The 23,544-nt window shown below is 40.5% G+C and overlaps 1 protein-coding gene across 5 annotated transcripts in view; it reads right to left on the reverse strand.

Moving 5' to 3' along the window:
- The window catches only part of mapta (microtubule-associated protein tau a), a 45,660-nt gene that overhangs the window by 3,366 nt on the left and 18,750 nt on the right, over window positions 1-23,544 (reverse strand). Inside the window, exons 3-18 of one of the 5 annotated variants that reach the window (XM_036573282.1) lie at window positions 21,846-21,932; window positions 19,547-19,624; window positions 18,966-19,043; window positions 18,261-18,281; window positions 16,315-16,349; window positions 16,069-16,209; window positions 14,553-14,619; window positions 14,385-14,423; window positions 13,216-13,484; window positions 12,726-12,818; window positions 12,374-12,466; window positions 11,668-11,760; window positions 10,763-10,855; window positions 6,227-6,308; window positions 5,691-5,797; window positions 2,258-2,384 (exon numbers count right to left, since the gene is read on the reverse strand). In XM_036573282.1, coding sequence (XP_036429175.1) covers window positions 2,258-2,384; window positions 5,691-5,797; window positions 6,227-6,308; window positions 10,763-10,855; window positions 11,668-11,760; window positions 12,374-12,466; window positions 12,726-12,818; window positions 13,216-13,484; window positions 14,385-14,423; window positions 14,553-14,619; window positions 16,069-16,209; window positions 16,315-16,349; window positions 18,261-18,281; window positions 18,966-19,043; window positions 19,547-19,624; window positions 21,846-21,932 — 1,503 coding nt within the window. The remainder of the gene's footprint in view (window positions 1-2,257; window positions 2,385-5,690; window positions 5,798-6,226; window positions 6,309-10,762; window positions 10,856-11,667; window positions 11,761-12,373; window positions 12,467-12,725; window positions 12,819-13,215; window positions 13,485-14,384; window positions 14,424-14,552; window positions 14,620-16,068; window positions 16,210-16,314; window positions 16,350-18,260; window positions 18,282-18,965; window positions 19,044-19,546; window positions 19,625-21,845; window positions 21,933-23,544) is intronic. The other 4 variants (XM_036573281.1, XM_036573284.1, XM_036573285.1 and 1 more) reach the window with 4 other exon arrangements.

The following is a 23,544-nucleotide window of genomic DNA, read 5'->3' on the forward strand; positions in this document are numbered from 1 at the left end:
TCGGCCATGTGTTCATTACCATTTCATGAAGTAACTTTCTGTGAGGGAGCTTTTAGTGGTGGACGTCTGGTTCCTATCACCACCACTGTGAACAGTTCTGACTCTGTGAGTTTCTCTAGAAAGGAGCGTTTCACACCAAACCACTCTGAACGACTCTGTTTACATCGTAATTGTTGTGTTATACAGAATTTTTTAAAAATCAGTGGAGTTCCCCTTTAATAATACACTTATACATAGACCTGGACATTTGTTCACCTGCTTTTAAATACCAACCTGAAATGAGTTTGTGTTGATGGAAGTGAGTATATTTACTCACTGATCAGGAAGTGCTGACGTTAATAACATGCATAAAGAGCGCAGAGTGTATATTGTTTCACGCATGCTAAAACTGACTACTTAGGTCCTCTAAAAAAATTTGGAATTGAAAGGCAAAAATTTGTTGATACTTGGTAGCATTCAAGTAATTTGGACGATACTACAAAAGCAACTGAATTTCAATATCTAACCCTACATTCATTAGAAGACAATGGGCAGTTGATGTATGAGATTAGGTTGGAAAATGCTGGATTATTCCTTTAACTCCTTTAAACCTTAAGGGTCTGTATGTGGGCCCCAAACTCCCTTAATTTATGGTACATACGAAACAAAAAGCCTTAAGATTAATAAGTGAAAAATAAGTCTTGTTAAGTTCAGAATGAAATGGAAAAGAATGACTGGGTAAAAGGGTATGACTGTCGCCCTCTTGTGGCTAAAATGGACAGAGCAGTACCTAATCATGAATTCTTAAAATCTTTGCATTTTCTTTTTTCTTATTTGTATAAAATATTTTTTTTTTCTCCACAGATGTAGTCGACTGTTTGTGCTCTGGTCTTAAAGCCTCTCAGTCTTGGACATACTAATGTATTTACATTGAAAGCTAATATTGTTCTGTTTACATCTCTAAAAATGATGATTGGGTTTTTAAAAGAGTTACACTGATTCTGTTGGACATATGTTTAGTTAGGATTAATTCAAATGATACCCTCCTACACTGAACTCCAACCTGCTCCCGCTCCAGTTTAAAAGTGAAAAAAATCGCTAAACATAAGGGCTGTTACGACGGTTTACATAGATTGTTGGCAAAACTTGTAAACAAACAGTAAATGAGACAAAAAAATGAACCATGCAGCTGCGTTCATCTCTGCTTTGATGACACAGCTGATTATGGTGCTATTTCTCCACAACACATCGAGAGGCTTTAGTGTTGGTACTAAAAAGGTTATGCGGTCGTCTGCGTCCTTGACCAACTCAACTCTGGGTGACTGGATCACAACGTGTCTCATTGTACTGCGTTCATGCTTGTACTTTATGCTGTCCACTTAAGATCGAATCACCCAGGGCGCATGTTAATGCCAGGTGGAAACGATGTAAGTAGCTGTTAAGTAGTATTATTGCACTTAAGCATTTTCTTTCATTCTCTATTTTTCAGAAAGCACCAATATTTGGAAATACTATATTATTACTTAAATTGTATTACTCTAACACAGGACAAAATGACAAATGAATTTGTAGGCACTAAAAAGACAAAGACTTATTACTGCCACCCTCAAGCAACACTGTGGAACATGGTGAACAATAACTGCTTCTCTTACAGTGTCTGTGTTTTTCCCTGTGCTTTTTGAGTATAATCCACAGTAACTGCACTTTTCACTTAAGTCTCTAATAAAGGAGGTATTTTTTTAATAAACAAAACAATAATTTGTAAACAACGTCCAAACTGAAAAAGCAGTTAGCCAGCTAGCTAATCAACCTTGGCTAAACAGACACTTTGTTCTTTATTATTTGTATTTAAATTAGCTGGCTAATTTAGCTAATGAAAGCTAACACTCGAGGTGAGCTACAGGGTTAGCCAAAGAAACCTCCACCTTCAGTCTGTAAGGCAAATATGAACTCAAGAGTTATTATTTAAGTAGTTTTTAGATGCAAAGAACCTCATGGATCTTGTAAGTCACTCGTTCACATTTAGCAGAGTGAAGATTCTCCACAAGGGGGTGTTTTTATTAAATGGATCATAAAAGCAGTATTTGTACTTGTATTTAGGTTAACTGTCACTGCAGCAGCAGTGCTGGGATTTTCAGTGTTACCATCTCTGAACACTTCACAAACTTCACAGTTCATACTTTGCAGACTTTGCTATGTCTTAACAGGCTTTAGTGCTGCAACTTGAGTAATAATTGATGTAGATGGATTTCATGCGAGTCCCTTCCTGTATACTTACTGGAGTCCTCAATCTTTATCTGGGGGTTGCTGAGGTGGATGGGTTCTGGGGAGAGGCTGGTGGATGACGGGGTTGGGGGGTCAGTGGGGTCAGGGGAGAGAGAGCCTGCACCCTTCCCCTTCTCTCTCTACACACACCCCACAGTGGCGAATGAATGGTGACACAACCAAACAAATGGAACCAAAACATAAAAAACATATGAAATGGGTACTCAACACAAATCACACAGAATGCAAAATGACAAATTAAATCATTTTTTGGCTGAACTGAAAAGTAAAATGTAACACAAAGGCAAAAACACAGAAAATGAAATGAAAATAAGAAAAGCTTAAAAATATTTTAAAGCTTAAAGAAAAGCAAAAAATGTCCTGGAAGCCGCTGCTTTGTGCACATTCATGCTAATTGTTTCTGGTTTGGTCTGAATTATAGATCAGTGAAGGTCAGGTAACCATTTAACACATACAACTATTTCAACAACCGCTAAGGCAATTTGTGTGTCAATGCAGGAAACAGACGGAATGCAAATGAACAGAACGCAACATAGAAGTATTCTCTATGATTATAGGCACCATTGGTAAGAATAGGAAAAGGGCTTTTTCTTTTTTTCCATTTTTCACTCACTTTAGTCATTGCCAATTAGGTCTTCCCGTCACACAATGCTGCCAAGCTGGGAGGGTGAAGGCTAGCGCACTCTTCCTCCAAGACACATGAAGCTCTACCACATATTTTGAAACTGCTGCTAAAGCCGGGTCACACTCCCCGACCTTTACCCTGCGTTTAGCCCCGATTCTCAGTCTGGCTCAGTCTGTGCTGGTCGGCTCTAGTCTGCAGATTTTTGAGTCAGTCGACAGTTGGAGAGAGTTGAGTCATGTGTGAGAGGCACAGCCTCAGATTTATAGTGTCCCAATCGCATTTCAGACCAGTCAGAGTTTATCAAACGTTTGATTTTTTTGACCCAACTCTGAGCGAAATCTAGTGTAAACGACTCAATCTAACGAATTCCTGCAACAACCAATGAAAACTGAGAGGGCGTACGTGTGGAATGACTTTCTAATTAGCTGAATTTAAGGCACAATCGAGTTTATGTACATTTAAAATACCAACTGATAACTTTTTAGATCCATGATCCACTTAAACATGTTTACCTGCTGCTTCTTCACTGTTTCAGCGCAAACAACAGAGAAAACAGCAACAGCAGCTCAACATTTGTTTATTTGCGTCTCCTAGTAACAGGAGAATGCAGGAGAATGCGAGAGTTTGCGTGAGTTCAGTGAGCTCCGTTCGGTTCAGCAACAGCTTAAAAGTTGAGCAGTGTGTGATCCCTGATCATTTAGTGTGGATCCCCAGTTTTTCAGTCGCCCAAAAAAATCTCTCAAAAACCAGAGTGACAGTGTGAGACACCCAGTCTTTTATAATCTGTTCAGACTTGAAAAGTCGTGTAGTGAACCCAAGGCTTAAATCAGCATTGTTGAACCGCTCAACACGCTTGGAGGAGAACTGCTATTTCTGGAGTATCAGCTAACAGACGCCCTTGTTGGTTATGATAGCGCTGAGTGACGGGGAGAGAGGGAGGACAGTTATGATCGCTTGGACTTGCGGCTATGGACGGGGATTGAACTCATGATCTTGTGTCTTCTTGTTCTCTGAGTAATTTTAACTCACTGAAAGGTCAGAGGACCATTTTATTGCTCAAATGTTGATCTTTGATGGCTCAGGAGACTTTGGCGATTCTTTTAAAATTCCTTTGGAGAAATATCATTCGACAAAAAGGAGACATGAGATAAAGGAGAGATGAGAGTTTAGTTGCTGATAAACATGAGTGCTATCTTCTAGTCTGAGCACTTCATTGAGATCTCCACTAAAACTCAAGAGAAGGCACAGAAAAAGAAATATGGGCTGTTTTTCTCAGGAGAGACAATCAGCATTCTCCTTTGTCTTTCCATCTGATCTTGTTGTCTTTCTTTTCTATAGGGTTACATTCATCCTATATTTTCAGTGTAAAACCAAGCTGATAAGCAACAAAGACATTATTCCACAGCCTTTTGTTCATCTTTACAAAGAGAGGGAAAAGAAAAGCAAACAGCAGCTATTCACAAATTCCAATTCTTGCTTAGACCTTCTGGCGACGGTTTCACAGGAAGAGTTGCCTGGTTTGACATTCTACAGAAAAGCACTAGGAGGGATTAGATGATTGGCTTTGTTAAGATGGACAGTGAGGTCATGAGGAGAAAGCTCACAAAGGGGATTTGCCTAATGCAGGAGTGTCTAATCTTATCTGCCAAGGGCCGGTGTGGCTGCAGGTTTTCATTACAACAAAGCAGGAGCTCACATGATCAGTTGTTAGATGACCCACCAACTGATTAAACAAGGAGAATCAGGTGAGCTCCTGCTTGTTTGGTATGAAAACCTGCAGCTACACCAGCCCCCTGCATATAAGACTGGACACCCCTGACCTAATGGCACTGCTTTAAAGGCAGCCAAAGAGGCGTTCTCTATATCCTGTGCCTATACACAGTGTGTCCAAAAGCCTGTAGACATCTGCTCCAGAGTTTCTTCAGAAATGAGGGGTATTCATGACAAGTTTGTCTCCATTTGCAGTACCAGCCTGTACGGCTTTACACTAGATGTTGGAACACTGCTGTGAGGATTTGATTGAGCATTGGTGAGGTCAGGTACTGATGTTGGATGGTCAGTTCTGGATCACTCCAACTCATCCCAAAGGTATTGGATGGAGCTCCATCACTCCAGAGAGTGCAGTTCCACTGCTCCACAGCCCAATGCTGGGGGGGCTTTATACCCCTCTAAGTGATGTTTGGCATTGGACATGGTGACCTCATGTGTGGCTGTTCCACAGCGTCCCATTCTACTGGAAATTAGCTGTGTGTGCACCTTAAAGCAGTTCTGTTCACTAACTAGAAGGAGTGTCTGGACAATTTTGGACATTTTTGGATATATACATTTATATCGCTGCTGTCGGAACAAACCTTGTATCTCTTTTTTTTTTAGTTTTTTAGTTTTTGACGTAAGTTGGAAATGCCTGTTGCCCTTTACATTGTGTTTATATTCCATAATAAATGGACCAAAGGAAATGGCTCAAAATTACTTGGAAAAAGGCTGGTTCCATTGACTTACATTAAAAGTATGTTTTTTCCTTCTTCTGTAAAGTTAACATTTTGGAGTTCAGGTTTTGTTCCGACAGCAGCGATATATATGCATATATATATATATATATATATATATATATATATATATATGTGTGTGTGTGTGTGTGTGTATATATGTGTGTGTGTATATATATATATATATATATATACACACACACACACACACACACATATATATATATATATATATATATGAAACCCCAGTGACACCACTGTCATTCACATTGTTTGCTGCAGCACTTTTCTAACGAAACTTTCTTTTTTCTGACCTTCCTCTGGCCACCTCCAGCCACATGTCCAATGTTGTCTAGAGAGCCAACCTTCGACTGGGCCTTGAAGTCCAGCTTCTCTGACCTGATCTCAATGTTTCCTCCACCTGGAAGAGATGCAGAAAAAAAGTAAAATTATGTATGAGTACTGCAGAGTACGACTGCACAATATATTGTTTTTCAGTCATCATCCCAATTTCGGTCTCTTCGGAAGGATATATGAAGGGTTTCATTCCAAATTTTTGGATGTTGTCCACAATGCATTTTGCTGGGAGTGGGCTTTACACATATAAAAAATATCAATGCTATAATTTGGTTAAAACCACCTTTATTAGAGAAATAAAAATGTATTATTTTGTGTTATTTCTGGCTGTTATTATATGATTATTTTCAAACCACTTTTTGTTACAATATTTTGAAATGAAACACCTTATATACTGCGAAGAAATGCTCAGTCACAAAAAACCTATCTAAGACGCTATAATACAGTTCTTGTATATTTCCATGAAGAAGACCAAGTATGTGAAAAAGGCTACCTGGCTTGTGATGGATGTTGTCCTTTGAACCACATTTCGACTGCACGTTGCTCAAGTCAAGCTTTTTGTGAAAAATCTGGACCTATGAAGATCAGACCGGAAGAACAGTACAATTATATGTGAGCCGGCAACAGGTGGCAGACTTCAGTCTAGTCCCCTTTACAACAACCACTACACCATGCAAAAGACACACCAAGTGACTCTACCTTGTTAATCAATCAGCCTTGTTAGTCTATTTGTATCTACTTATTTGAGACAGAAGCAATAATTTGACACACTATGCGAGCAAAAACTCTAAATGAACATTTGCTTGCTCTAATGGCTTCATAGATCAGATATCTTTAATCTACTAATCTAATCATATCCACAAAGGGCCGATCCACAAAGGTTTTCATTGCATCCAAGCAGGAGTCCACCTCTTCTATGTAATCAACTGTCTTAAGACTGAGATCAAAAGATTAAACAAATCAAATCAGGTGAGCTTCTGCTTCACTGAGCTAAAAACCTGCATCCACAACAACCCCCTATGGATCATTCTACCGAATTAGTTCAAACTGCAGCCCCAGAGTAAAAACTATTTAAAAAATTTTCTAAAGTATTCAAACCGAAAATGTTTACAAAAAGTTCATTATGCTCCATTTAAACCCAATGTATTAATTAACATAATAATAAGCTAAATATATCACTGCTTTCGGAAGAAAACCTCATATCTCCGTTTTTCACGTTTTTCAGTTTCTGACATAATCTGAAAATGCCTGCTGTCCTTTACATTGTATGTAAATTTCATGAAGAATGGACCAATAGAAACAGCCCAAAGTTACTTGGAAAAAAGTCTGGTTCCATTGACTTACATTAAAAGTAAAAGTATGTTTTTTCCTTCTCCTGTAAAATCACTATTTTGGAGATATGAGGTTTCCCACCAACAACAGCAATATACAAAATCATCATTTATAGAGTCTTTCATGAGGTGTCTGTTCCAAATCGTAACCCCTAAATTTCAACTTGTGGAAATAATGTTTAATTGCAGAAATACATCTTTTCTGTAATTAGGTAAACTTTTTTAATGAAAGATATTATGATTGTATGTGTGTACAACTGCTCAAAGCTGAGTCTAAGTTTTGCTCAAAATAAGCTGAAACTGTCACCACCGAAACAGTCACTACTGAAACATTTGGTAAATTTTCAGTAGTGTTACAATTGTTTCGGTGGTGATAATTAAGGTAGAGGGTCACTCAAAGCAAAAAATCTCAGTCTAAAGTCCAAGTCAGTTAAAAATCCAAAATGTGTTTTAAACTCTGAATTTGTTCTGCAGAATGATCCTTATAGATAAGATTGATGACACTGGTCTACAGTTTCTAGAAATCTGCCTTGTAAACACATCAGGAGCTGATAATAAATGATAAACAAAAGACTTGCATTAATGAGCTGTAGGAAATTATATATTAATCCAGCCTGGTAGTTTTCACAACGCACAGCCATATGGAGCCGCAACGAACGCACAGCGAGACCATGCGCCCTCTCAAATCCTCAAAATAGATCAGATGACCTCATCGCCATGACAACCGCCAAAGGTCAGGGGATTTTCTGGACAAAAAGGCTACACTTGTCTTCGCGATGAGGTCATCTCCTCATTACAGCCAACTGTTCACTACAAAGGAGCGCTCGGCCCCGGCTGACCAGAGCGGCACAAACACCTCACTGTGCGGAGCTGAGGGACGGGGCTGGTTCCATCCTTCAGAAATGAGGGGCGAGCTACTCCGCCTCAATGGATCAGGCTTTAGAACAGCAAGCTTTATAAGTGCGTGTTGACTGGTGCTCTATGAAGTCTAATGAAAAGCCTAATTTAAAGGCCGTTGCAGGCTCTTGTGCCACAACCATGAGCTAGTTAACTTCCTTCCCAAACGTAGTTGATCAAACAGGACGTGTTTGGTATCTGAATCTTGGTTCTTTACTTTTGAACTGGAGCTGAAAGGCTAACGTAGCTAACAATTAATGGAAAAGTGCTTATTAGCAGTATATTACTTTTTAACTCCTTCATTTTTTTTGCTATGTAATTATATTGTTTATGCACAGACAGTATTACTGAGGCTTCACCATAAGACAAAAAGAACACAAAGAAGTTTAATTTTAATTATTTAGGAGTGATACTGGATCCCCAGTTAAAATATTATACTCAGATAAAGAAACTGACCAAGACTATCAAAACTAATTAAACTGTTTTCGATTGATAAGACCTTGCATTCCACTCAAGGCTACACAGATGTATGTGCATGCCATGATTTTATCGCATATGTCATACTGTGCAACTGTGCAACATCACTGTGGAATTCAAGAAAAATATAATTTGCTGGGTTTTGATAATTTTATATATCTTTCTTTCTTAAAGCTTATTCTGAAGTGCATAAATAATCTCACCCCAGAAATACTTTGCCCATTTATTATAAAGCAGGAATCAGGGGAGCAGTAAGTGGCAACTGCAGAACCCCAGTGCACAGAACAACATCTGGTCAGTCATCTTTTACAGTTAAAGGCGAACGGCTATGGAATGTTCACACAAAGTGAACTTAAAGTTTTTAATGTAAAAGTGAAACATCGGCTTAAACAGAAACAAACCTGTAAACATTTTGCAAGTTTTAGTTGATGTACAGCCATAAAGATGCATTGATCACAAATGTAATCATACAAATAGGTATGCATGTTTTCTGTATTTTATGTATTTATTCCAAATGTTGTGCTATTAACTTTTTCCCTGTTTTATTGTATTGTATTGTATTTATTTATTTATTTATTTATTTATTTATCCCTAACCAGGGACTGGGGCTGCGAATTAGCTTAAGCTAGATGGCCTATATACATTTTATCTGTATTGTCCCTGTCAAATAAACATATAAAATAAATAAATAAAATAAGGCAAGCTTTGTCTTTTAAAGCAGACTCATCAACTTTGCAATGTACGCAGTTAGCACTGTGCTGAGTCTCCCATAACTGTTATCCAGATTAGCCTCATTGCTTCAGTACAAAACGAAAGAAGAAAACTTCACCAAACATGTCTTGGCTGATCTACCACATTTGAGTTAAGAGGAAATCTGTAAATGTAAAGTAAAGGGCATCTCTTATTAACTTCACTGGCTTATCTCCAGTGCGTTTGCTAATGCTTTAAACCTGCACTGCCACCGCAGTGCACTAATGCCATCTGGGCCTATATTCACAAAGCTTCTTAAAGTAGGAGTGCAGATCTAGGATCCTCTCATATTTACTATAACTTCACTGACAGGAACAGGTCCTACATCAGCACTTCTAATTTGAGGAGCTTCATGAAAGCAGAAGTGGAGCTGACGTATATGTGGGCTCCTGACTTAATAACCTCTGAAGTCATGCATCATTCTGGTCTAAGTATGTTTTCCCCATGGGAAAAAATGAATGCCATTTTCACAGCTTTATTGCAGCTACGAGGCTCACTGGACTGGGGACCTGATCAACGTGACATCGCAGCCTGACCCGGCTGCGTGGGTGACGCAGCTGTGGGGCTGCCTGCCCTGGTAGTACGCTGCAGCTATGAGGCGTCTCGGGCTGGCTGCCCTAAGCGATGCTACATCGCAGCTACGTTGCTGCCTGGGCCGACCACCTGGGTGTCGCTGCATTGCAGCTATGAGGCTGCCTGGACTGGTGGTGTTCAGCTGCAGGAAAATGCTGCCCCTTCGTGGCTAAGGACATTTTCAGCTTCCCGGGCCAGTCTCCTGTGTGATGCATCGTAGTTGTGGAGTGAGACTTTCCCCCACGGCTAAGGACTCTTTCCGGGCTAGCTAAGTGACTCTGTACCATGGTCAGTGAAATCCCCCTGCTAGCTCTGGGAACTGTGGAGTGTGTGTGTGTGTGTTATGTATTGTTGATTATGTATTGATTGTAAAGCGTTCTTGAGCATGGGAATATTTATTATATAAAAAAAGTGATGATGATGATGATTTTCCAAAAACTGCTACTAGCATATCCTGTGGTAAAAAAAAATGTTTCAAACCTGATACAGTTTGTCCAACACCATATGTACGTACGGCCAAACATTTTGGAACATTTTTATTTACCACAGCAGTGATTTTTGAAAACGCTGTTCCTTTTTCTTATACTCAGACCCAGAGTTTCTAATATGGGCATGACACTGGATACAGAAAGACAACACAACTTCAGCGGTCTATGGGATGCACTTCTACACGGTACCTCATCCATATTAATATAGGACACTACAAGCAGCTGGAATATCTGGAATATCCATTAACCTGTTCACCACACACAGATGTCACATCAAAAAGGTCAAAGGGTCATGGGGAGTTGTGAGTTTCAGGCGGTGAGTGATCAATACGACAGACTAGTTTAGAGACTAGACAGGCAATTACCATGCATTAGTGAAAAAAGTCTTGAAATGGTAAAGATCTGTAACAGTTAATGTAAATTGGTAGAGCTACAACTGATGGCACTGAAACCACAGGGAGAAGAGATATATTACAAGGCCGGAGATGTTCCACTCCTCCCTTGTTTACTCACTTTTCCACCTCCGGGTGTGTGTTTGATATTGTCTTTGGAACCACACCTAGCCTGAACACTACCTAAGTCCAACTTCTGATCGAGAATTTGAACCTGAAAGAGTGAACAGGTGTGGGGAAGAGGGGGGGCAGTGTTATACTTCTCAAACAAGCTAACAAGCTGACAGGGAGAGAGAACTGTCAATGAGGACAAGAGAAGAGCCCATCTATGAGGAACCCAGAGCCACCACAGCCCCACTATGCCACACCACAAGTTTCTTCTTGACTTGAAAAGCTAATAAAGTAGAAGTCTAGAACTTAGTGAACAGAAGAACTAGTGTCTGTAGGCTAGATAAACCCTGATAGAAAAGAGATACAAGATATAGGGGAGTTCAGAGGGGTGTTTCGTTAACAAGAGTCTTCACAAATGGTCATAACTCTAGGGAAGAACCAAGACTTGAAGGCGTTGAGTTCATCCTATAGTTACTCACATTTCCACCTCCGGGTACATGTTTGATATTGTCTTTGGAGCTGCACTTAAACTGAACATTAGTAAAGTCCAGATTCTGATCAAGTATTTTTACCTGGAAGAGTTTAGAAATGAAGGAAAGAAAACAATTATCTTTTCTGAAATGCCAAACAGGACAGCAAGAGCTGCACATCAGGACCAAAGCAAGAGGAGAACACAGTGGAAAGTGAACCACATGTACTTTTCTGCCTCTGAATAGAGAGCACCGGATACTGTTGTTGAGCTGAGGACTCCCCCAGAAACAGGTCAGTTAGTCTTGGTAGGATGCATCTTGATTAGTTACGACTGCCATGCAGCAGTGGTGACAGGAGAAGGATGTTAAATATTTCTTTTTGATAGGGAATGAGCATATGGAGGCAAATTTAGGGGGAAAATGCTTTCGTCCCACCGTAACTCACTTTTCCACCTCCAGGTACATGTGTGATATTGTCTTTCGAGCCGCACTTAGACTGGACATTACTAAAGTCCAGCTTCTGTTCAAGAATTTGGACCTGTGTGAGGTAAATGTACAGAAGAATTCATTAGGACCCAAATTAGAAAATCCCAGTAGATAGAAAGGCTTTTCTAGACGTTATTATCTCAGATAATCAACATTATTACAGGAAAATTTTAGTTTTAGCTACTCGTAGAGCTGGCCGAATATTTGCAATATGTTTGCACTGACTTTTTTGGAGATTAACATTTTGAATATCACAGAAATCTCAATGCACATCATTATGGGCATTTTGTGCACTCAGATGAGTTTTCTGAAACCTGTGGCAGCCATTCAACTGGTAACTGTTAGCAAAATAGAAACCCCAAATGATAACAGTGGCTTTAAAGTGGCTGCATAGTACAGTGGATAAAACTTGTGCCTTGTGAACCATATTGCAAAGCCCTAACACCACCTCAGTAGGTCCAATATTCAGTCTTGTAATTGCAATCAGTCTTTCAAAGGTAGAATGTGTCCATTTGCAATCCTAAAGATGGCATCTGTTGAATGAACTGGCTAACTGTAACTTAACAATAACATTAAAAACAACAAATCAGGTCTTGCAGTTTAGGCTTAGCTATCTAAAACACTGAATAAGACCAAGCACATGACAACATAGAAGGGTCACGTACCTTTCCTCCTCCAGGAACATGCTTAAGGTTGTCTTTAGATCCACATCTAGCCTGAACGCTGCTGAAGTCCACCTTCTTATCCAGAATCTGGACCTGTGAGCGAGAGATAACGTGCCACATATTAACGACCACAAATGCTGCAGATCAGGACCATGCTGTGATGAGACTTTGGAAGCTACTGAAAGCTACTATAAGCCATTCAGGCTTATTATAAGAAAGAGTGTGACCAGAGAAAATAATAGTACTTTTGAAGAGCAGTGATTGGACTCTAGAAAGGAGGTAAGGGTAACTGGAGTTTCTGGTTTTCAAAACTGTAGGAATAAGGCTGAAGCTTCATTCCTTAGTTACTCACTTTGCCACCTCCAGGTACATGTTTCAAATTGTTATTGGAGCCGCACTTAGACTGAGCATTACTAAAGTCCAACTTCTGATCAAGTATTTGGACCTGTAAAAAGGTAGAGTATTGGGAAGTGAGTGCAAGTAAAAGAGATTAGAGTAAAAGGGATGTGCTGACTGACAGTGGAGCTTGGAATAAATGAATTAAAGTGACAGTGAGATGAGTTTTTCACATCAAACCACTCTGAATGACTTTGTTTACATCTTTATCTTTGAATTATACAAAAAGTGTGGAAAGTTGGTGGAATTCCACTTAAAATCATGCCCATAAACCATTAAAAGAGACCTACACCATCATTATCGTTGCCTTTAAATATCAGAACTACATATTACAAAATGGCAAATGTTTTATGCCTGAAGTAGCATCATGGTGCAGTACTTTCTACCAGCACCCTCATCTAAATAACCAGACTGAAAGTAAAGTGGATGAGAAGTGAATAAGGTACCCGGCCTCCTCCAGGCTGGTGCTTGATGTTCTCAGTGGAGCCAATCTTTGAGCGCACGTTCTTCAGGTCAGGCAAGGGTGTGGCCGCAGCAACTAGTGGGGCTGGTGAGCGGTTCTTCAGGGAGCCAGGAGACTTGGGGGTGGAGCGGATCACTGCTACCTTCTTCATGTCCTTCCCTGCTGGCGGTTTTCCACCAAGAGCCTTGCTAGAGGGGGATTTAGGGGTGCCAGGACTGCTCTGCCCACTGGCCTCAGGGGTCTTAGGGGAGTCTAAGAGAAGGACAGGATGAAGTTGTGTCAGCAACTTTTCTAATATCACTGCTTGACTTTTTTTAAAAAGCAATAGTTTGGTGAAAAATCTAATTTAAACAGTCCCCCCCCCTTAACCCGACTACAGTTTGGGTTAGCAGTCCCCCCAGATTTAACCCAAATTGTAGTCGATCATCCAAGACAAGTTTGGTGTCTGATGTTTGCTTCCTTTTTTGTTTTTGCACCAAAGCTGCAAAGCTAATGTAGCTGACAAGCAATGACCACCCCAATCAGCACTATGCAAACGGCACTGAGGTGTTAAGTAATCTCAATGATTTAAACAAAAGAATGCTGGATAGATAAAAAACAGACGCAACATCTTGAAACATTAATTTTCTCTGTATTTCTGTATGTTTTTATAGATAACAGTGAGTCATACACTGTCAGAAACCACATAAGCCTATTGGAGATTACTTAACAACTGCACACGATTTGAGGCAAACGTGATGATTTAGGCCTGTAGCTTGAAAGCTACTAATTGGTGGTGTATAGGTTTCCATTACTTGTTAGCCTCGCAGCTCCAATACAAAACGAAGGCAAACATCAGATACCCAACATGCTGATTGCGTACATTTGAAGTACAGAGAATACTGTGTAAATTTGATTTTTTGCTGAACTATCGCTTTAAACTTCTGTTTACTGTAATCAGTTTACATATCTTAATAAAGTGAGATAATGCTTAGTAGTATGACCTGTCTGTTCTGAGCATCGTATTCTTCTTCATGGTGCACCAAATGCTGGGATCAATACTGAGTATTCTGATGATACAGTAATACATTAAATGATCATAAGGTAAGCTTTTCTTTCAAGCAAGTCTCTTCAATGTGATGTGTACTCACAAGCTCTACACAACTCATTTACCTTTTCCATTCTTCACTGGTTTCTTCGGATCCACTTTCACTGTTGTAAAAGAAGAATCAAAAACATGAGCAGGGAGCTGTTAACTCAGGGATGACACGATATCAGTCTTGTTTAGCTGTAACTTTATGTACAAGGCAGCCACAGAACTGAGAGCAGCTGGGAACTCACCTGACTGAGGAGGGGTCATCGCAGGAATCTTAGTGCCAGCAGCATGAGGCCTGCCACTACCTGGGGCCTAAAACACAAAAGAAAGTGCAGGTTAGCACTGTTGATGAGCGACATGTTGTTTATCGGTCTTGTTTGCGTGGCGGTATTCTGTGACCACAGCAAGCAAATGTGCACTATTTCTAGCATGCCATGTACTAATGAGCACCCAGTGCTATGAATACCTACTAGTTTACATATTGCAAACCTTTCTGCTTAAAGGAAAAGGTGAGTGAAAATCAAACTTGCACCCCAAATATAGTCGATCAGCCAAGACACGTTTGGTATCTTTTGCTTTTTTCGTCTTCCACTGAAGATACAAGTCAAATGTAGTTAAGTAACGAAAGCTTGACAAAAATGGACAAGACTTCAAGATGACTTTAACAGCTGTTTTTAGCTACGCAGCATCCTTTGTCCATATTTATACCATACTCTATATGAGTATACTCTATTAGAGTTATATATAGTGTCAGGGAGTCTATTTGAGATTAAATGTGTGATGATTTAGGGGGCCTAGACGATGCAAGGACGGAGCGGTAGACGCATACGTGTGCAGACTCGGCTGGAGCAGGGTGGAGTCTGTACAGTTCGAAATCCAGTGGGAAACAAAACATTTAGACCAGAAACAAAGAAATTCGGGCCAGCGAAAAAACATTTTGGCGATGGCCATATACAGAGCCGAGCAGGCAACAGCCACGATGGCAAAGAAGTCATACTGAACAGGAAATGAGTGCACAGCGTCGCTACCGTCCTCCACCTTGGATTTTCATTTGTCTTCTGCCTGTCTGTCAACTGGTTGACTCCACGTCAGAATCCGTTGCAGCAAAAGTTGAAAAGGTCTGAACTTTTTCGACGCTCAACGAAGCATCTTGTCACTGTATACAGGCACGTTTCTAATCCGACAGAGCTGACGCAGCATCCTAACTGAAATACACTGGGGGACTGTGTTTCTGACACTGCGTCAGCTTCTAGTGTGTAGGCAACCTTCGGAATACAGTTTGCACAACGCTAAATGGCAGTTATAAGCTTCCATTATTTGTAAGCTACATTAGTCTCACAGCTCCAGTTAAAAAATAAAGAAGCAACTTCCAACAACGAAAAATGACTTGAATTTGGGGTACGGGGTAAAGTTGTTCAAATTTTATTTTTTATCATTAACTATTCCTTTAACCAACCTCTGTAAAATGATTTTTAAGCTGACATCCCAAAGGTCTCCTTAAAGTGTCATCACACTGTTAATAAACAATATGTCAATAAAACTCTATGCGTCTTATTAGGCCAAAATGACTTTAAGCATGTACGCCACACCTCCATGCAGCAAAAACCACAATGCAGATGAGATGCAAATGTTGTTATTATAATTATTAATGTATTGTTACGCAGAGCTGAAGAAGAGCATACCACTATCAGAAAAGGACTGTGGATTAAACCATTTTAACCAAGAGCAGGTGGGCAAGGCTCGCTCAGCTACTATACTCACCCTTGGCCGCGTTTCTTTGAGCACGGCACTTACAGGTGTTGAGGGAAAGCTAGTGGAGGAGGAAACTTTGGATTTTTTCACAATGGTGGAGGGTTTCTTTAGGGAAGAGGGTCTAGTTTTGGCAGGAGGTGTTTTGGGGGTCTTTGGAGGTAATGAGATGAAAATGCATTGAACAGGAGGAATCGAGAGAATACAGACAGCGGGTGAAATGATGGCAATAAAACAAAACAAAAAAGATGTACTTACCCGTTTCTCAGCATCACTGTCAGTCTTGGGTTGAGCTGTGGGAGAGACAGTTTTGCGTCAAAACAATTTTTCATTTTCCGTTGTCCTTTTACACCACAACGGCCACACATACTGAAGTGAACTGACATATTTTCCTTGATTTCCTCAAGAAACTGCTTTTCTTGTATTGGGTATATTGTGTATGAAAGTGCATAGGTGATGGGGTGCCTGCAGTCACTGTAAACATGGTGACAGGAAACACACACGTTCATGCAGCTGTGACATGCTAAACAGGACTTGTGGCCAGCAAATATGGCTTCTGTCAATCAGCGCAAAAAACAGGCCGCAAGACCGCCAACCAAGAGCAATCAAAGCACAGCAGGGTGACAGAACTACAATCAAAGAAAGAGAAACTAAAACTGAACATTTTGTGGGGCAACAGGCGAATTCCTACAATGCTGCATTTACTTTGCTAGACGCTTTTATAGGGGAAGACAGTGCGGCACAGCTAAGCTGCTCAGTAAAGCAAAGGTGGAGGGAAACAAAACAAGAGAGACTGGACTGGGACTTGAATATGGCAGCACAGACCTTTAAACTGAGCCACAGGAACGAGAGATTTTCTAGCTGGCGAACCACGGGAGGTGCTTGGAGACCCAATTGGGCTCTTCATAAAACACGAAACTTCTTTGCCTTCCATCTCCAGATTTTCAGAGTCATGTGACCTTAGAGTACACTGGGACTCAGCACCTTTTTGGGGTGTCAAAGAAAAGTCTCTCACAGTCTCAGATCTTCCTTTTTGCATGTGGTCTTCTGGTAATAGCTCGGAACTAGCAAAGTCCTGCTCTGTTATAGAACTGTCCTGGACATATTCAAGGCTTGGATCCACCAAAAAAGTGCCATTTGAATGATGTGAGATGCTGACAATGGGTGTATCTCCATCTCCTAATGGTGTCATCTTAGGTCGACAAGTCGCAGTTCGCAATCCATCCTCGTGGTGGCTCTTAAAATCGTCAATGGAGGATCCTTGTTGGGGGAATTCATGAGAAACAGGGGCTTCCTCAGTTTCTCTGATCTTGTCCCCAACAGCTGTGAGGTCTTCCAGCGCAGCGCTACGGATTAAGAAGGAAACAGGGAGGTCGTTCTCCAGGGACAGGCTCCTGGTGCGATCAGGACTAACGGGTCGATGATGTGGATGCTTAGGTCTGCCACTCCAGCTGCTCCTTAGAAAGTGCTCTTCTTCTACATCTGTTGGCCTGTGGTCTACAAAGCTCCAATCTGAGTCTCGCTGGTCTTCACCATGACCCCCTGAAGCAAAGCCCATTGCTAAATCTGGAAACATATTTCCAGATTTTCAGTAGAGACCAGTGCATAGGACCTACCTGACTTCATGACTTATGGACCCTCCACTCTGGCTACTTTGCCCTAAAGGCAGCCCAAGTCTCATAATGGCAAGGGCCCAACTACTCTGCGTTGAATATTAACATCCAAACCACTAATGCCCCTTTTTAACATTAAGAGAGAATAGACTGAACCAGGACTCAATCAGACATGGAACAGAACAGTGGAGACACAGTGAAATGGTAAGGACAAAGAACAAACATCACAAAGACATTTGCTGGCCTTGTTAACATAATGAACAACAAGGATGAAATTGGATATCAACATGAACACGAATGAGATCTGTAGCAGCAAATGAATCATTTTGTGACTGGTGTTCATTCTCAGCTATATCATAAAAAATAGCCTGAATTAGACTGTGCATGAAACGCACCTTGCAGTTCACAATCATGACAATGGGAACTTGGTCATGTGGAAGCACTCGAATACATTACTAGAATAGCAATGATCAACGTGGCATTGGTGTGATGTACAAACACTGAAAAATGGTGACAAGGGTCTTTTACAAACATATTTGGAAAAATGAATGTGATTTATTAGAAATAAAAGAGACAAACGCTTAATAGTACCTGTTGGAGATGTAGCTCCTCCTTGTTCACGAATGGCAGGAAAAAAGAAAGGTAAATATACAGATGTTAGAGAATCATGCATTAAAATGAAAAAGGTAAAACAGTTGGCAGAGAAGCAAAGAATTCAGCAGCTTGTCTAGTCTAACTTTTTACAGAAGATAATCCAATTAAGAAAGAAATGCTTGGACTTTGGAACGCAAAATAAATTAGCCCTGAAAACCAAAGCAAGCAGATTACTGTTCAGTGAAGCGTGAGAGCAAGTCTTCTTGATAGTCTTCCAATTCACACCAGGCAGCACTTGTTTAGACATCACACCTGTGTTAGTATAACTGCAATGATCCAGTGACCATAAAGGTTCAGTGTGACTGATGTTAATGTGAGTAAATAAGGAAGTACGTTACATTGTCCCCTGACGACTCATCTCTGTAGTGACAAGATCAACTGCTGGTCACTGGTAGAGCAAAGTTATGGCTTGCAGAAGCATTTATTTAAAACAGGGAACAGAAAATAAAAAAAAGGTTTTGATGCTAAAAAGGGCAAGTGCACAGCCTGTAATCCGGGTACTTGAATGCTGCTTTAAAGCAACACAAAGGCAAAATCTCTCAGATGTTAATAGCTGGTTGAAGGCAAAACCATAGCATTCCAGCCGAGTGCAAAGCACACTGATCATGAAAGGCAGCAATTAGCGGAGTTGGTGGTGCCTACCGCACTGCCCATTCGCCTCAGCGGGAGCAGACAGTGGTGAAGCTTCTCCATGTGTTTCTGCAGAATCCACGGACCCCTCTATTAGACAAGGATTTAAACTCAATTAGAGTCTTCAGTCATTGACTGCAGGTTTATTCGCTACCCACAGGAAGCAGATATTTGGTGTTTTAACTCTGTAAAAACTGGAGGGCTAGGAAAGCGCTTAAAATATTAATGATCTCTTTTGCATCTGAATGAAATGTTATCTTTGTGAGGGACGTTACCTTTGAAAGCACATATATCTCAAAGTAAAATGATTAGGGTGTACTGGCAGTGAGAAGCAATTCACATGTTTAATAAAATAAAATACATGCTGTGGAATTAGCTATAAAACAAATGTCTGTTATGTTGGAGGCCGTCAACAGAAACCTAACAGAGAAAATAACAACTGCAACCTGCAAACTGCAAAGAAAGATTAGGTAAGTTACATGGCCTAAAATAATAAAAAATCCAAGTATTTAATGCCAAAATAGAAACAGAAGACTAATACAGCAGCAAGAAACAAAGAAAGCTGAAGAGTAGACAGATTTTTATGTGCATACCGCACTGCTCCTCCTCACCAAAGGAGGCGCTCTCAGCATGCTCAAGTTCTAACGCTGTTTCTTCATCAACGTGTGCTTCTGTAAATTCCCAAAGGAGAAGTGGATCAGTTTTAAAAATCTGTAGTTGATTTTGAAACTGGGTCATAGGTTCTTCACTGGCCTATAGGACTGCAGTTCAAGCTTCAACAAGGTAATATGGGATATTGATTATGGACCAAAGTCAGAAGGATAATCAGCCAGGAGTTTGTTAAGCACTTTGAAAACAGCTTCAGGTAAACCAGTTGTTGGTTTCAACTGGGCAAGTGTTCTAAATGGCTTAGTTGCACTATGATTAAAATGTTATTGCTAAAGCATTAAAGACTGCATTCATTAAAGTCACTCTGTTAATACTGTTGAAATAGACTACAAAACGTTCCTCTTGAGAAGTTATTTTAGGATATTCTAAATCAGTGGTCAAAGCACATTTCAAAAATCAATCCGATCAATGTAGGTCTGGGAAAAGTATATCATTATCCAAGAATCCAAACTTGCATGTTGATTCAATTTGATTAAGAATCTGTGTAAATCTGTGTCGAACCCATCATTTTTTGTCCTCACCTTCAGCTTTATACATTACAAACTTTGCTGATCCAAGAAAAGGTGGAAACATCTGAGACCAAGTTTCAAAATCAGTGGTGGAAAAAACACTCACAGAAGACAAACTTGGAGTTTGATTAATCAGGTTAGGTAAATATAATAACACTTCACATGCAAATCCATGTTGGACAAAAATGGCTTGACAGAACTAACTCCCAATTTTCATGCTACGACAGCAACACTGAGGCCCAATCCCATTTCACCCCTCGCTCCTACCACTCATCCCTCACCCCTCCGTCTTGCATGTTCACATCTAAGGGTAGGGTGTCCCGATTCTTGTTGTAATAGAAGGGCGGGGCGAAGTGTTGGGGGCTACATGACCCTCCAAACGGAGGTTTTTCAGAGACTCTCCAGTGTTATGAGAAAAACGAAGCGGCAAGATGGCTGCACAAGAGACCAAAGAAAAATTATGATAATCATTGTTTTACCTTAGTTTAATGCCGTTTCAATGTTTTATGGTCCTTTTCTTCATTACAAGCATTAAAAATCACTAGTAGTATGCCGATGTAGCTAAATTTCCTGTTCCACCTTAAGTAGTCCAGCAGTTACATTCTGGTGTCCAACACTGTTGCAGAACCGCAGCACCAAAGTGGAACGGGAAAATTCGAACGAGAAGCTGGTGAATAGCTGACTTCATCTTCATAGCACTGAAGAATTGTGGGCTATAATAAATAACTGTCGCCCCCCTCACTGAAGGCACATGAGTCCTAAATGTAACTAAAGCCCAGCAGTGAGGAGCTGAACTTTACCCTCCTCTGCTGTCACTGCAGACTGGCAGGGTCGCCTACAGAGCAGCGCTAGTAGCTGTTAATGAAGTAATGCTCTTTTTATTTGAGGGTCCCATTTCATAGAGGAAGATTTCAACCACTACCCCTTGTAACTCAGTTCCAAGGGGTAGAGTGACATTCGAAAACAAGGGGTAAGGGTAAAAATAAGAAACGGGACTGGACCTTAGTCTGCATAAGATAAAAGGGCCAGTCATACAAGCTTTTGTCAGTAAAGCTATAAATGAATACATAAAAAAACAGGTGGTACACAGTCTGTCAGGAGGCCAGATTAGATGATATAACTATCATCACTTCTATATTTTTATTATTTATTGGTGGATTGTTGCTTAGCTTTCTAACTGCACCAGAATGGAAGATCTCTTTTCAGCCTCTGGTTCAGCCTCGGTCACGTCTAATTTGCAAGATCATCTAGTACAACTAAATATAAAACCTGTAGTCAGGTGTGCTCAGTAGGTAGACATGCCTTCTTCTCCAGAGGGAGAGATCTCAGCTTCACTGTACTCAAAACACCAGCAACCTGAGATTCAACTATCAAGAAATGTATATTTGAGTAGGAAATAGGAAGAAGGCACAGCTGTTTTTAATCATAGAACTGTAAATGAAACTTTAACTGGAAATCAATAAGTGGGAAAGCATGTCAACTCTGCAAGCTGTTTCTGAGCAAATACTCAGTTAGTATGATGAGGCAGTAGCTTAAAAAAATTTGATTCAAAAATTTTAATTTGTACAAATAGTGCCAACAAGATTATATAAGAAGCAAGTCTACTGAGCCTAAACCTGACATTTGTAGCTTTTCATACAGCCTTGTTCTTGCATTTGTACGAATTTCATGCTGCCATATCATTTAAGGCTCATGCCACACAGCACCTCCTCACCAGAGAGGGCGCTCTTTACATCAGCACTCTCAGTCTCCGTTATTAGCTCATTCTCGCTTGGTTTGGTTGAAGCTTCTTCGGACTCCTCTGAAAGAAAATACGTCATGTTTGGTCACAGACAAAAGACATGAAGCACAGAAAGGGTGGTAAATGCCTAAGATGGACAATAGGAAACATAAATCAACCTGTGGACTTTCAAAGGTCAAAAGAGTCCCAGATAATATTGCTATTATTTGCTTCAGGTAACTCCTAAATAAAACTTACCAAGCTCGCTTTAATAATAAAGCCATTTCTAAGAAACACACCACGTCTATCTTCTACTAAACTACACAACTCTTACTGTTCTACCAATTCAACCACACTTCTACACTTCACGACATACTCACTCTCTTTTGAGCTATTTGCCTTTGGCGTGGCCTCTGTGTGGTTTTTCCACCTTGTGTGCGGCATGATGGGGAGGGTGAAAGGGGAGAAAGTGTGCACTAGTGAGGGCTGCAGACTGGGGAAAGCTAAGCTACGCACTGTGGTGTGCAGGGGTCACAGGAGGATGAAGAGAGAGCATTATGGCTGCGCTTATAGCATGTGAACGTGCATAACACAACGGAAGCCATTGTGTGTGGAGTTGGCAGCCCTTGCGAGAGCCTGTCACTTGGTACCATGACTGCATGCCCCCCTTTACGTTGTTTATGTATGCTAGAGGGAGAGGGGCTAGAATGTGCACAGGCAACGAAGTTAGCTTTAAAACCTAAGCTGATTCCAGCCTTGCTTGATTATGTTACAACATTCATTTACAGCTAAACGCTGGTGCATTTGGACAACACCGTTAGCCGGGGGGTGCATGATGATATCGGATATATGTTGGTATCAGGAGATAATTACTTCAGGACAGATGTTTATATTTGACCAATATTTCAAACCAATATTTATTGCATTCTGGAAGAGCAGAGCGTTCAGGCTTTACCGGGCAACTGTGCTAAAATGTGTCCACTCTATTCATTTTACCGCATCTGTAACCGCAGACAAACAGTTATATTACATTTATATTTCTACATAAAAGCTAGATATAGTCTTAATTTCTACATATTATAAATGTTTATGTGTCAGCATTGGCACAAACATGTCAGATATCGGCATTGGCCCACAACTACCATATCGGTTTATCCCAAATCTGATCACTGAATAGGTTATTCTAAACTAGCAGGGCCAAGCTAACAGAGAGCCACTGAACAAATAAATAGAGTGATTATTAGTGCTTGCAACAGAATAAGATGGCAATACGAACACTGGCGTAACTGTCAGCAGTGCAGTTGAGGGAGTTGCACTGGGGCCCACAGCTTGAGAGGGAGGGGTGCAGTCACTAAAGTCTTACATTGCCTTATATCTTAGGCAATGCTTAGGCAATTTTACACCCTTGACCCATGTACAGTAACAATAATACTATACTTAACACTCAGCCTACATTACAGCACCAGCTTGGCTGAGCCTCACAACAGTGATTATACAATTACATTATATTTTAAGTTTTTGATACACCGAAAGTAACTTTTGAACAGGGGCAGGAAGGTCATTCAAAAAGAATACGAATAGTTTGATATCTTACATCGAACAGACGTGTCATTATGTGTTATAATGTGGCCTAAGATGACAACATAGACATATAACTGACACATCAAACAGCTTTAAAATGCACACCCTGCTC

Source organism: Colossoma macropomum, unplaced genomic scaffold (assembly GCF_904425465.1).
Source record: "Colossoma macropomum unplaced genomic scaffold, Colossoma_macropomum, whole genome shotgun sequence".
In the NCBI taxonomy this organism is placed as follows: Eukaryota; Metazoa; Chordata; class Actinopteri; order Characiformes; family Serrasalmidae; genus Colossoma; species Colossoma macropomum.